Raw genomic sequence first — 14,939 nt, 5'->3', positions numbered from 1 at the left:
TAGCCTTGGTAAAGGTGATTATGGAGGGTCCTCAGAATAAACAGTGCCAATCTCTAGGGTACTCAACTTCTTTTTATGTGGAATTACGTAGAGCTCGAAAGCTGGCGCTACATTTTCCATGGGGGTTCCTTTGAGCACCTCCTACATGTCACAAATGCCTTTTAACCAGAAGCAAGAGGTAGATCTTACTCACATAGTGGACGCTCCCACCAAATCTGCAAGGGTTGACGGTTTGTAGTAGATGTTCGCTTTCCCCTTGGTTGGATTATGGGGCTTGTCACTAGGGTCCAAATTTGGGGGGTGCGGAGTGGTTTTGATATCAACCATCCGATCGTCCAATGAACTAGGGGTGAACTCTGGGTGAATTAGGGATGAACTGGGGACAAAGAAGGTGCCCCAAGTTCACCCCTAGTCCCCCCTCCTCTGGAGTGTGGGTCGAACATGAGACATCCCATAGCCACACGAAAGCCCTACCATCAGGCTAGCGTGTGTCATTACCCATGTTAGCATGGCACACAATCACACCCTAGTTTACCCGACCCTTGTTCACACCCTAACACAAGCACACCCTAGTTTACATGGCTCTTAGTTTACTCGGCCCTAGCTCGCACCCTAGTTCACTCGGCCCTAGTTCACCCCTAGTTCATTGGATGATCTGATGACTGAGATTAAAGCCGCTTCGCCCCCCCAAATTTGGGCCCTAGATCTTCTCTGAGACATACCTCTGTGTCATACAGTGATGAGGATTACAGAGATCTGTGTAAAATCAAGAGAGCCCCTTAGCTCTTAAAGAGCCATCCAATTTGGAGGGCCTATGGGGGAGCCCTCTTAGGTGTAGGTCACAAGAGCAAATAGTTTGCAACAAGTTGGAAGTATGTTGCTAACCTTTTGTGTTCTCATGAAGTGTACTTGCATTTGGCAATATGCTAGTCTACAACAAATTGCAACTCGGCTCTATTGGCGGATCTACACGGGCGATGGTCTAACCCCCACCACTCGACAGCTTTTTTGTCATATGCGATGATTGTTGTCAACACGGAGCAACTTTTTGTCGAGACGAAGCGGAGGTAGGGTAGGCAGCTTGTTTTCCAACTCCAGCGATTTCGACAGAGTTAAGACTCTCAAGCTTCGTTTGATGACGAAAACGGACTGGGGTTCCACCCTCTCCTATGGGATCCGCCTATGTCAAGGAAGATAGAAGCCACACATGAAGACAAATTTGAAAAAGTGTGCCTCATTTAATTTGGGAAAGACAAAAATCTTTTTCGTACTCTCTCTACCTCTCCCTTACTTTTTCTTTTCGAGAGAAATTATATCTCTTCGCTCTCAAGTGCTGCACCCTATTCCCTACATTTCCATCATCCATGGAAATTCGATGGAAACTTGCCAACCTCTGGTCTTGGGTACATGAAAACAACTCAATATTATTAACACTATGATTTTAATATGGTCTCCTTAGAGTGGTCGTTTATAGAGCCTTTAATAGACTCCAGTCTACTCCGTGTTTGGGAAAAGTGTGCCTCAGCTGCCTAGCCTTGAGCAGGTTGCAAAATCAAAGTAGCCAGTTGAGGGGAGGGCAAAAAGGAGAAATTTCCGCTTAAATTACATGGAAAATAGTGTAATTTTGCAAAAATACTGACTGGTATTGTAAAATCTCCGCGTCAAATTTGTCTTGTAAGGATTTTTGTATGTTTGTGAAAATGATTTTTCCCGAACACTTACTGAAGGGCCATCTTGCTCACGACGACGGGTCCTTCATCTTTCTCACGATAACTAGCAACTGGTAGCCCTTGGCAAGTTGACAGCTTTCAAGGAGGCAACAGCCTACATCACGTAATAGGACGCTTCGCAAATGTAGAGAGTGGTCGAAACATCCCTTGACGAAAAGTTCACGGTTGCAGCTAGTGATAGCTGCTTTTGTAAGTGGTATGAGGCACATAGGTGCAATTTTAGGGCCCTCTAAAAAGTCCGTTAAGGACCTATGGGAGCCCTCTTAGAGGGCACCCCCATAGGCCCTCTAAAGGCGCCTTTTGAGGGCCCTCAAAATCTGCTTGCGTGCCCCATAACCTGTGAGATAGGTTGTGCTGAAGAAGAGCCATTAACCTAGAGTGACTGCCACATTCTAGCTGGGGGATGTCTCAACCACCCCCTACATCATGAAAGCTCCTTTTGCACTGGCTACAGGCAGTTCTCAGAGCGAACATGCGTTGCCTTCATTTGCAACAACAGCGTGTATAGGAGCCGTGTATGAAGGGCTCTTTATGCTAGAATCCCATTCGACATTCGTCAGCAAACGTTGCCCATGGGTCTCAGCTTTGTCGAAATCAACAAAGTTGGAAAATGCCTCTTCTATCCCCACCTTGCAAGAATTGTTGACGTTTCAAATTAGCTCCAGATTCACATATGCGACAGAATAAATGATGAGTGGCAGGGATCCACCTAATTCATTGAGAACAAATCAACATTTAAAAAAAAGATACAGTCGACCATCTTGTCAGGTATAGCACATATATACGTAATGAGCACGACCGGCTGCCTTTGGCGGCCTCTCTCTCTCTCCTTCGCTCCCCCTATGAGCTCTCTCTTTTGCTCCCCCACTTTTGGCTTATAGCCTTCATCTCCTAGAAGGTGACACGTGTAATGGGTCACTTCCTTCCGCATATTATGTTACAAGTCCTTCCGATCCTGAGTACAAATAACCAAAAATTAACATTAACATTAACATCTTATTAACTCTCATTAAAAGTTCATGGCATGGCATGCAGGGTGTGGTTGTATAACACGTGTCTGATTTTAGAGCTGCGGGATTGTGGGCGGGATCAACGGTGGGCATACATTTCGAGAGAGACACACGGAGCGTCCCGCCGTATGTAGTAAAGCAAACGCCGTCTTTATCGGATCTCCATCTCTTATCGTCTCTCTCCGCCAGTGAATTTTTGGCAACAGCAGCAGCAGCAGAGCATCATCTTCATCGTCAGCGGCAGGATCAGAGAAGAAGGGCAGTTTCTTCCTCGTAGCAGAAAGAGCCCATCGTGAACTCTCTCTGCTTTCAGTAAACACAATTTATGCTTGCCAGGTCTTGCCTCTTCTCTTCTCTGATCTGCATGGGTAGGGTTTCTTGCCAGGTCTCGTCTCTTCGCTTTTGCATGGATAGGGTTTGTCTTCAACAAAGAATTTGCTCAGGAGCTTGGAATTTGAGTGTTTCAAAGAAGAAAACACAGCACAAAATGTGGCTGAACATTCTATATACTCAGACCCAAAAATGGCGTTCAAGCAGCTTGCATGTTTCTTGCTTTAGCGTGATTTTGGGTTTTGTTCTGAGTGTTTTCCAGTGCGTCGTTGTCTATGTTCAGCCGCATACATGGATACAAATCAGGTCTTCTTGTATGACGACTTTCTCGTTGTAATCCTGTCATGATTTTTTCATGGCTCTGCAGTTTTGTCATTGAACTGATGAGATTTAGGCTTTTGGAGCTTAAGCTTCACGGAAAGGTGGCATTGGCTAGCCTAGCAAGGGCTAGTTGGTGCTAATTCAAGTTGTCACGACGGCTTTGTCCTTCAGAGCGAAGCCACATCCTGGGCATAACGAGACATGCAAGAGAAGTCTGTTTAGGTCTCTCTTGAGCTCACCTTCAGTGCACGGTGGTCGTGGAGCCCTACCATCTGAGGGAGGACATCCTTCTGACCTAACATATTTGGCTGGTGGAGGACAATCCCTTGACTTTATTGCCTCTCTCACTCCTGCCTACTTCTCTTTGAAGAGGTGTGAGTGAGTGAAGGCCCAGCATCATGCGGACAATTCAGCGTGTAGAAACTGTTCTGTCCATTAATCAGTATGATGCTGAGAATGGGAAGGAGCCTCTTGGTAATTGCTGTGCCCCAGGTATGGATCCTTGCATCTACAGCTATTATCTTTTGTGATGAAGGAACTCTTATCTCATACTTTCTCATGGTTTACCAGGATCTTCCCTGCCTTTGTTTAAGTTTCCAAGAAGGCTCCGTTTTCCTCCTGGTGATGAAAGCTGTTCCAAGACTGAGGATCTTGATTGGCAGAAGTCCTCTGAGTTTTTGGACATGGTGATTCTTGCACAGGTAGGATTGCAGATGCTTGAGGCGATCTTTTTTGTATTATCTTAGAGCTTTACTGAAGGTCATTGCTATCAATGCTAGTGGGAAGATCGTGCCACACGGGGTCTTTTTCGATACGATGTTACAGCCTGCGAGACCAAGGTTAGTTGTTCTTCATCATAGAATTTGAACATGTTATTTTTTGTTGCTCCGGGTCTCTTTTGATATGATGTTATAGCCTGCGAAATGAAGGTTAGTCCTCATACAGCATAGGACTTGAATTTTTAGATGTTTTCTTCAGGTCCTCCCTGGGGAGTATGGGTTCATTGCTCAGCTCAATGAGGGTCGCCATTCAAAAAAGCGACCCACAGAGTTTAGAGTCGATCAGGTTCTTCAGCCTTTTGACCCTTCAAAGTTCAACTTCACCAAAGCAGCAAAAGAAGAGCTTCTGTTCTGTGTCGAAAGTGGAGATTCTCATGAAGGAGAATTCTATCCTGAAGCACCTGTGGTTGAGGGGACAAATGCTGTAATCATTAATGTAAGACTCTGCATTGTGCTCTCTCTTAGTTTTGAGGGTTTCAACATCACTACGTAAAGGTTGTATGTTCTTGTGACTTTTCAGGTCAGCCCTATTGAGTATGGGCACATTCTTTTGGTTCCGAAGATCACAGCGCGAATCCCTCAGAGGATTGATGAGGATTCTCTTCTCCTTGCGATCAACATGGCGGTTGAAGCTAAAAACCCGTTCTTCCGATTGGGTTACAATAGCCTTGGCGCTTTTGCTACTATCAATCATCTGCACTTCCAGGTCTTTTTTCAAGGTCTACTAATGTAGAATGTTACAACTTTTGCTCCTTTTTTTGACAGAGTTTTGTGCGTCCACAGGCGTATTATCTTGCAGTTCCATTTCCTGTCGAACGGGCTCCATCGGAAACTCTCGTGAGCAGAAAGATGAACAATGGTGTGAAGATTTCTGAATTGATGAAATTTCCAGTAAGGGGGATTGTGTTTGAGAGTGCCGATCGTTTGGACGAGCTTGCGTCCTCGGTGGGGAAATGTTGCTGCATATTGCAAGAGAAGAACATACCATTCAACATACTGATTACAGATTGTGGATCAATGGTCTACCTGTTTCCACAAGCAAGCGCCTACCTTTTAACTTTTCTTCTTTTCTTGATTATCCTATACTTGAGATCTGCGAAGTGCTTGATTATTCTATACTTGAGGTATTGAAGTATTTGTCTTGGATTTGGGCATTGTAGTGCTATGCAGAAAGGCAGGCATGCGGCAAGGTTGATCAAGCGCTTCTGGGAACTCAAGTAAATCCAGCAGTATGGGAGATTAGTGGCCACATTGTGCTGAAGCGCAAGGAAGACTATGAGAGGGCTTCTGAGGATTTGGCTTGGAGGCTTCTGGCGGAGGTGTCGCTTGATGAAGAGAGTTTTCATGAATTGAAGATTGCTTGTCTCGGTGAGCTTATTTGTGGGTCTCCAGTTGGCAACGAGGTGGTTGAGGGTGGCGATGTTTCCTTCCTGGGTAAGGCTGCTGTAGGCGTTGTTGGAAGTGCTGGGCCGGAGAATTGCAGTTTAGAGATTGAAATATAACTAAATTATGTGGATATAACTTTAAGTATTGTAGTATATTTTCAAAGCTGTCTAGTAGCTTATTGGTTTGGTGAATTGATTATAAAAACTTGGTGGATTGCTTATTTTTAATCATTCTATGAGAATTGTAAAGAAAGGTGATTGTATGTGCATTTTTTGGTTGTGATATTTCTCGCCTTTATGCCTTGCATGTCGCTTTGGATGTTATGATTTCCTGTCACTTTGGATGTTATGATTCCCTTCTATGATGCATGCCTCCGAAATATATGTCCATGAAGACATAATAAAGGAATGAAGGGGAAGGAGTTGAGCGCATGTTTTTCTGAAAGCCATTGTTTTTGGCCTTCTGAATGAAGCGTCAGGCATATATCTTATTTTTGCATGTGAAACATTGGAATATGGTTTGGCTTTTGAGTTTGTAAATGGGCCCTTTCAGTTAAGAGCCTCATATGGGTCCTTTTGTTTTTCTTTTATTTTTGTTTTAAAATGATGACTTGATCCTTTTGTTCCTATTGTTTTAATCTTTGATAACTTGTGAGAATGAACCCTTTTGTTCCTATTGTTTTAATCTTTGATAACTTGTGAGAATGAAATTTCTTACGAGATGTTGCACATGTGCAATGGATTCACTTGGTAACAGGGCACACTTTTCAAGACATTGCCAGTCTTCTATTCTTGGAGACTTGCCATTTATGGGACTGCATACTCTGCATACTTTTGATCTCCAACTTGGACTCCTTGTCCGGATGGGCTGTTGCCTCTGCCTTTTTAAGCAATTGACATCTGTATTGTCGCAGTTGTGTCCTTGGGTTATGCCTTTTGTGAGCTTTGGCAAAGCATATGTCAGTGAAATTGAGCAATGTGTGGTGCCTATGCTGTACAGGGATGATGTTACATGAAGTAGCGATGTGGCTAGAAGAGAACTGTACTGGGGTCGACGCGAAAGAGGAAACTTGGTGAGTGTCGTGCATTTTGAGAGAGCTAGATAGTGAATGAGAGCTGGGATATGCGGGAAATAAGTGATGGTTGTGTTGTGTTATGTGCGACTACCATTATTCTATACCTTGCACTCTCCTAACAAAGTGCATTCGGGCTCATCTTTGATTCAATTAGGTAAAACAAGTATAGTTAAGTATATAGAAGGTAAACATGGCTCAATGCTGTTGAAGATGTGCGCTGCGATAAAGCAGCAAGATGCTGCTACCAAAGTTGAGAATATGAACTAGCTCCAATGATGTCATATGGAACTGGTATGGAACTTTTGGCAAGTTATAGGAAAAGTAATAAATAATGCACATTGCAGAAGGCTTATCAACCATGCAATGCATAAGAAGTGCAATCCTTGCACATTTAATGCGTGCACACATGGTCACATGGGGTCCAAGCGCACCTCAAGCAGGAAAAGTAATATAGAGTAGATTCGATCCAAGCTGTCCCAAGATTATAAATATTCAGAGTAGGCCATGTAATAGACTTAGTAGGTCATGTCACGAGAACACAAAGTATCAACCCTTGCAAAGAAAATGATGGTTTTGTTTGAGCAGGGGCAGCGCTATCGTCAACTAGGTTAATGGGTTGTCGAGTTTCAACACAACAATGTTGTTACTGCTACCATTTTTACACTAGGATAATTACATGTGTATGATGTGGATAGTTGAAGGTCAACATAAGAAAATTAGCGACAAAATAGTCCATCGCTAGATTGTCTCCTTTTGCCTTTGTCTTTGATGGTGATGGTGGTGTCTTGTGATTCTCCAAGACAAGACTTGTTTCAGCATAGGGATCAAGGGCCAAATATAGGTGTCTACACCTTAATTAATTCACCCAATGCACGGATTGACATTATTAAATGCACAAATATGATCAAATACCCAAGAAAGGCTGATCTAGGCCATATTGTCTATGTAGGACTAAATTGCCATACAACCATACACCACATTAAGATGGAAGGGGTGAAAAGAAGAATAAGTATATTCTCATGCCTTTATGAGCGAGAAGCAATGCCACAAATTTTTGGTTTGCGGTTGTGCATAGAACGTGAATCTCTATTCTAAAGTCACATCGTGTGGTGAACATTTGGTTTATGAAATATTCCATTTGTGTGTATATCCCTACTAGGTTGAGGACCAATTAGGATCAAGTGTTTTCTTCTTGGGTATTTGATGACTTGAGTGGTTGATTGGGTACACAATGATGATGTATTTGACAGATTGAGTAAATTGTAAGGATCTTGATGTGGAAAAAGAAATTGTGGCAATCAAAGAGGTGCAACCAGAGCTGAGTGGAATTGTCAATAGAGAGAACTCCCGTAGAGATTGGGCGGATCCTTCCCTTTTGCTCCTCAGCATATGGGGTATTAGCAACCGTTTCCAGCCGTCGTACCCCAAGTGCATCATTGGGGTAGTTGAGGTCAAAAGGCCAAATGATGTTTCTTCAAATAGATACAAAAAATTCCTCAAAATTGGTAAAGTAAATGGGAAGGTAAATCATCCCATGGTTAAGTTTTGATGCCTTTGCAAGGGCTTAAACAAGCAATGATGAAACATGTCATGCCCATAGCTTGGATGAGGAGTTTGGCCAACTAAGGGCAATAACTTGGTTGAGGCAAAAAATTGCAAGGTGCAAAACCTGTCCCAAATAATTACCTAGGATGTCTCCTTTGAAAGACTTCAATTATGATAGGTTTGCTACACCGATTTAAATACATGGGAAAAGAAAGAAATTTGTTTCTCAAAAAGTTTCCACAAAGAAACTATTGCAATTTCCAAATTGGGTATGGCTATGGATGAACATGTGGTGGCGCATAACCATAACCATAACAATAACATGTTGTGGCGCATAACCATAACCATAACACCTTTCTTTCATCAATGAACCCAACTATTGATTGCAAGTGGTTGTACATGCTGAAGGAAGGGAGACTCCACTAATAGCAAATCTAGTTCTACACCCAACTTGTGCCATTAAATTTGATGAGATCTTTACCCACATTTCCAAGATGGAAAATACAATTATAGATATTATCATGGCTCCAAAGAAAATGTCATCAAATAAATGTGAAAATATCCATTTATTAGGTTACTAATAATGACAATTATTGTATGGTTGATACATAAGAATAGATCTACTCTCTATAATGGAAGAGAACCAATCTACTTGTAAGCAAGTAAAAATATGGGGCTCCAAGAGTGGCATAAATGGGGGGTGGGGTAAATAGCAATTGGTCCCTAGTCTTTGTCGCTTTCTTCTTCTCTTTACTTCACATATGCACTGTAGCACTTTAGTCTAGGAGGTGAACCTGCTCTCTCTCTCTCTCTCTCTCTCTCTCTCTCTCTCTCTCTCTCTCTTATCGGAAGCCTTGTACTTTCCAAACCCACATTCCATAGGTCAAAAAGGTTTAGAAATTGGGTAGATCTAGCCAAAACTGCTTAGTGCCTTTTAATAGGGCAAACCTCAAAAATTTAGGTCATCCATAGGTGCTATAGACTATAAAAATGATAGGGAAGCTGCATGAAGTGGCAAAACTCAAAACACACACCAGTTGCACCGATTGCAGCTGCTGCCACTTCTGTTTGTTTGGGGCCAGATTGGTTCTAATTGATTCCTAGCAGTACAAGAATCCCATATATACCTTTCTTGACTCATTTGGACAAGTAAAAGGCCCTAAAATCAACCAAAAGCTGAAGTCTAAAGCTAGATTCTCACAGCTGGGCCTAATGGACACCAACATGCATCAAAACACTGCATACAAGGTGTCACCAAATAGAGGCCAATGAGAAGAAAGTGACTAGGTTGAAAAAGCTCACCAGTGTCAATAACCACGGTCACTGCCATACGCTCAGAATTAGATTGTGACCATACCAACACATAGGCCATCGTGCAAGGTTTTCAAAAAGACCTTGGTTGAGTTAAATAGGCTCCATAATCACACTCAAAGACCTTGTGGAAGCGAGGGCTTGACTTTTCAACTTTAGTAAACTTTTTGCAATTCTTGTAAATTTTAGTGAAGGTTCTAAAAGGGAAATTTGGACTAAGTACTCAAATGGCCAAGAGGTAAAGCGTTTGATTTTGCGGATACAGGCATCTAGGTTATCCACGAAGCAGGGCAACAACCATGGCACATTGTAAACGAACTTGTAAGGTATAAGGTTTGGATTGATTGTTGAAGTTGTGGTAAATTGATGTATTTGAGATCAGGCAAGTATCTCAGAGAGATTATAGAGCAGGTGTAGACCAAGCCATCCTAGTGTCAACAAAAGAGAGCATGAATCAAGTAGTGATAGGTCCCCTAGCTCCAATTATAGAAGAGGGTAGTAATACTGACACCTCTTCAAACCAATTTCTTTGATTTATGGCTAACCAAAACATCGTAGCTCATCAATCAACCCAATTTGAAGAAGGTAGAACTTCTACGAGTATGAATCAGGCACCAAGGTATACGACCATCAGTTTAGAAGGATTGAGTTCCCATGGAGCCTTGGTATACTCCGATGCAAGAGGACATAAAAGTGTATGTATTGAAGAAAAGCTGGTCAGAGGAGCGAAAATAGTTCAAGTCTACGATGACGGAGATAGGTTCAGAGATGACAAGGGAGTCCATTACCTCATTGTTAGAGATTTGAAGAACTATAACAAACATGGAGAGAATGTCACTAAAGGGAAGATGAATTTGAAAATGACAAACATGCTGCCTCAAGTAGATCTCCCTAATGCCATCAGGGTGGTTGACAAGAAGGCATTGAAAGTTTCAACAAGCCAAGGAGACATAGGAATCTATGAGTATGTGCTACGAATTTTGAAAAAGGAAAACGAGACCGAATCTGGGCAGATACGGAAGTAGGTGCAGTTGGTGACCAACGAGGAAGGGGGAAAGCAGCCGAAGGCCAGAGAGTCCAGGGGAAGGGAAGGCGAGGGGGGGAAAATCGATCGAAGGCTAGAGAGCGCAGGCTGAAGACAGGAAATCTTTTCACCTCTTTAAAGAATGGCGCTGGGGTGGGCATACAACAATCATGCTCAATTGGTTAGCTCGCTGATTTGTGGAGTACGTTGCCTATCGGGTCGAGTTCGAAATCTGCATTGAATTTTTTGAAGGATAGCAAATACGAAGGTCTGGCGACTCTGGCCTATGCCTCAGGAGGAATCTTCAGAAGTAATGAATAAATAGCGAGTCGTACCAGTATGTCTATGAGTATACAAATGGTAGGTCCGAATCATATTTTAGATGCCTAATACCTTATGCATTAGAGCCTCATTAGAGCTGAGCATGGAAAAGATTCTATACTTGTATTTTTGCGACTCAAGAAAAACATAATGTATGTTGACAAGTATGAACGTGAATATGAGCCAATCCTTCCTAGGGATGTAGAAAGAGTGATAACTCCAGAAGAAGTGTTGATGCATTCTTTTGAAGAGAGGCAAGGGCCCATACATACCCCTAGAAAGTTCACAAATCCCTATGCAGGGATTACAACACCACTTCGCATGCAAATAGACAACCATCGCATGCAAATAGACAACCGTCGCCAACAAATCCTCAAGACCAGCAAGCAACACTGTCATCATTACAAGCATGGCTCCAACAATATGCAATATCAAAACATAAAGCAAACATAGGTGGTTAAATCCTCAAATCCTCAAGACCAGCAAGCAACACTGTCATCATTACAAGCATGGCTCCAACAATATGCAATATCAAAACATAAAGCAAACATAGGTGGTTATCAAGCCATGTTAGGGCAAGGAGCAACACCACTCCATTAGCAGTACCAAGATGAGAGTGGGACGAGAACACAAAATCCGGTAGGGACAGGAGGCCCACACTGAGAAAATGAAAGCGGAGAGAAAGTTGTCAAAGAGATGAACAACCACCCATGAGACCAACTAGGAATTATGGATTAGGAGAACCTCTAGGGGAGGAACCCTTACGTTACCTTAAACCAGAAAGAGCTCATAGAGGAGGACTAGGAGACCCTATGCTCAGGTTTGTAGGTTATCGTAGAATCAAACGATTCCAGGTCTAGAACTGGGTGAACAAGAAGTATTCTGGGAGCAAAGATCCTAGGGATTACCTGGTAGCCTTTGTGCACGTAAGCAGAGTTGAGGAATTCCTAGATTTTCCAACTCAATTTGTAGGATTTGGATTGACTCTCAAAGAAGATGCTTCCACCTAGTTCAATTCTATGAAACGTAGGGTGTCATAAAATCTAATATCCACCTATCACAAATGATTTTCTCATATTGAATTTATCATATAATACGGGGAGATAAATGGGAACAAGAGTTAGGATACAAATATGTGTTGCTAGACCTATTTTCGCGGGGAGGCCCAGGAGGAGGGATAATTATCTCTCAAAAATAGGGTTCCAAAAGGAGATGGTCTACCAAAGAGAAATGTTCATATAATGGAGCTTAAAAGACCTTAGGGTTAGCTTCATTAAAGACCTCCCAAGTGAAGTGTTAAAAGTACTTAGATCTAAGACCTTTAGATAAGACTATGGCCAACTTTAGGTACCTTAGACCTTATGCAAGCTAGGGCTAAGCTTGAGGTGCTTACTACTAAGGTTCTTGAGGTGCTTGAGATTATTACTGACTAAGGTGCTTGAGATGCTTCAAGTCAACAAGAAGCCTAGAAAGGAGGGGGCGAACCCTAATTGTAGGGAAAGGAGAGAGAACACACACACACACACACACACACACACACACACACACACACACTCACTCACACTCACACTCACACTCACACTCACACTCAAGAGCCACCCTTTCCACAAGTGGCATAAAGGACACATGTCAGGTCCTTAGTTATGTCGCCCTCATAGTGTGCATGAATCCTAGTGGATGACCTATCGGGAGGACCAATGATAATTTAATTCAATTAAATAAATAAGTAATCTCTCTCTCTCTCTCTCTCTCTCTAAGGGAGAAAGGAGGACACTTGTCCAAATGCTAGCCCTATTGCTTGTTATGACCAAATCCTATGATTGGCTAGCCCTATGCTTGATCCAATGGGCTTGAAGCTAGAGTAAAAGGGAAACTTCTCTCTCTCTCTCTCTCTCTCTCTCTCTCTCTCTCTCTCTCTCTCTCGTAGCCCTGGAGCCACACACACATCTTCTCATTGTGTGTTATGCACACAAGCCATCTCCCTCCAAGATTGAGAAGTAGAGAGCCTACACCAACACCTCTTGGCAATGGAATGCAAATCCAACCAAGAGTCAAGATTCAAAGAAATCCTTATCATCTTCTTCATCTCCATTACTATGATATGATATGCTCTAAGAGTAATGATATGGGAGGACACTACTACTTTCTCGTATGTTACACCTTCTTCCTCTTCACTTTCCTCACTCCCTGCTAGCTCTCTTTACCTTTGAAGGCGCTTGAGGTCTTGGGATTTAGGCCGGGGACAAGTTTATGCTATTGCAAGTAAGTTTAAAATTTTTTTTGGGCATAATATTGGTGCATGAAGCTTTCCATATTCATGGAATCAACAAGGTCTCAAGGAACACAAAAGAATGTATTGTACCAGTTTTCTCTTTATGAGAGAACATATAATACAAAAGCCTTTTGGAGGGGGGACTAGCTCTAAATAAATCCAGTCCTCAATTGTTGTCAATTTCTCTAATTATCTCTCTTTTAACAAGTATTGTTCATGCCAAGCTAACTAGGTGTCATGTTATATTGCTATCTCTAATCAAGTACTCCCTCTCTATCTTCATTAGAAATTTTCTTCGTTAAATTCTCAATACTCTCATTTTAATTCCGCTACAATCAATGTTATAAGTCTAATTACGTTACATCGGTATCAGAGTTAATTGCTTTCTCTTCTCTTGTCAAAGAGGAGAGGTCCTAAAAGCTTTTCACGAGAGGTTTCTAAGCTATCAAAGAATAAGTTAGCATACACCTAAATTTTGTTAGCATGGTTGATTATAATAAAGCGAGTAGAGTGAATATTGATGACTTTGATTTTTCACATGAAGGTGCTACTAATGATGCCCCTATGCTTGTGAATTATCTTGTCACCAGCTACAACAAGCCATGGTCAACCCCGCTCTACAAGGTGAAGTTGCCCAATAACTTTTCACCATGGGATTCGCTAAACTCCCCAAGAAGAGAGAGTACTTAGGAAGCCTCTCGGTGAGACTTCCAAAAGAATATTTTCTTCGGTGAGGGAGGAGTAATCCTATGAATGATAAACAAGTAAAACTCCAAACCCTTCGGAAGATGTGGCTCCACGACGATGGTGGTCATGAAGATCTCCAACTCCTTCTAAGAGGAAAAGATCACCGCATAGTCCTTCTCCTCACAATCTTAAGAAAAAAGAGAGGAATCAAAGGAAGAAAAAGGAGAGAAAGAGGTCACCCTCTTTTCCATCTTCATCAACTTCATATTTGGATAGAAAGAGGTCACCCTCTTCTTCATCATCATCACTTTCCTCTTCTTCCGATGGAAGTAGAGGTTTATCCCCTAAAGAACCTAGAAGGAGAGGGCATCAAAAGTCTATGATGCTTGGAAAAGGTCCACCAAGCTCAAGAAGTTCAAGAAGGGAGGAAAGAATCTCTTTTCTCGCCTATGATTCCACCTTTGGTGCTACAGACAATGTCTTGGCCTTCATCCAACAATTTGATGCGGCCTTTGGAGATGAGGGATTCACGGAGTCCTCTAAGCTACGATATGTAGCTATGCATTTTCAAAAGTCTGCCAGACAATGGTGGGCTAGTCTACGAGCTAATGACGAAGCTCCAAGGACGTGGAAAGCCCTAAGAGATTCCATAATGAAGAAGTTTCTTGCAAGCGACGCCAAAGACAAGGTTCTTACCGAATGGCAAAGTTTGAAGTTTTCTCCCTACAAGTCTATCCACAAGTATGTGGACAAGTTTTGGTATTTGCATCTCAAAGCCACTATCTACAAAAAGATAGACTTTGGAGAACAAAAACAACAGTTTTGTGTTGGGCTATCTAAAGACATGGCCGATTCTCAAAGGCCTAGGACCATCTCTGTGGTCATACATTATACTATGGTCGCTTCACAATTCAATTTCTAAGGAATTCTAAGCCCATGGAAACTGAAGAGCAAAATGAGCCTAAAGAGAAGAACAATTCTCAAAATTCTTCTAAAGGCAACTCTAGCAGCAACAACAAAAATTCTAAGGAGAAAGGACTCTACAAAGGTAAGAATAGACTCTCCCCTGAAGAGCTAGAGTGTTTTTGCAAGGACAACAAGTGCTTCAAGTTTGGGGAGCAAGAACATGGCTATCGTACTTGCCCCCA

At 42.3% G+C, this 14,939-nt stretch overlaps 1 protein-coding gene across 1 annotated transcript; it reads left to right on the top strand.

The window, feature by feature from the left end:
* The first annotated feature begins 2,802 nt into the window (after nucleotides 1-2,802).
* On the top strand, nucleotides 2,803-5,824 carry LOC147427797 (GDP-L-galactose phosphorylase 1-like). The gene is made up of 8 exons (XM_086497628.1): nucleotides 2,803-3,076; nucleotides 3,438-3,883; nucleotides 3,962-4,092; nucleotides 4,171-4,230; nucleotides 4,370-4,606; nucleotides 4,691-4,876; nucleotides 4,954-5,208; nucleotides 5,331-5,824. The coding sequence occupies exons 2-8, from the start codon at nucleotides 3,790-3,792 to the stop codon at nucleotides 5,670-5,672; spliced, it is 1,305 nt and encodes a 434-aa protein (XP_086353754.1). The 5' UTR covers nucleotides 2,803-3,076; nucleotides 3,438-3,789; the 3' UTR covers nucleotides 5,673-5,824.
* Nucleotides 5,825-14,939: the final 9,115 nt, after the last annotated feature.

This window comes from Adiantum capillus-veneris, chromosome 23 (genome assembly GCF_014529385.1).
Source record: "Adiantum capillus-veneris isolate H3 chromosome 23, ASM1452938v2, whole genome shotgun sequence".
In the NCBI taxonomy this organism is placed as follows: Eukaryota; Viridiplantae; Streptophyta; class Polypodiopsida; order Polypodiales; family Pteridaceae; genus Adiantum; species Adiantum capillus-veneris.
Note: the sequence above shows the minus strand (reverse complement) of the source record. Positions and strands in the feature narration are given on the sequence as shown.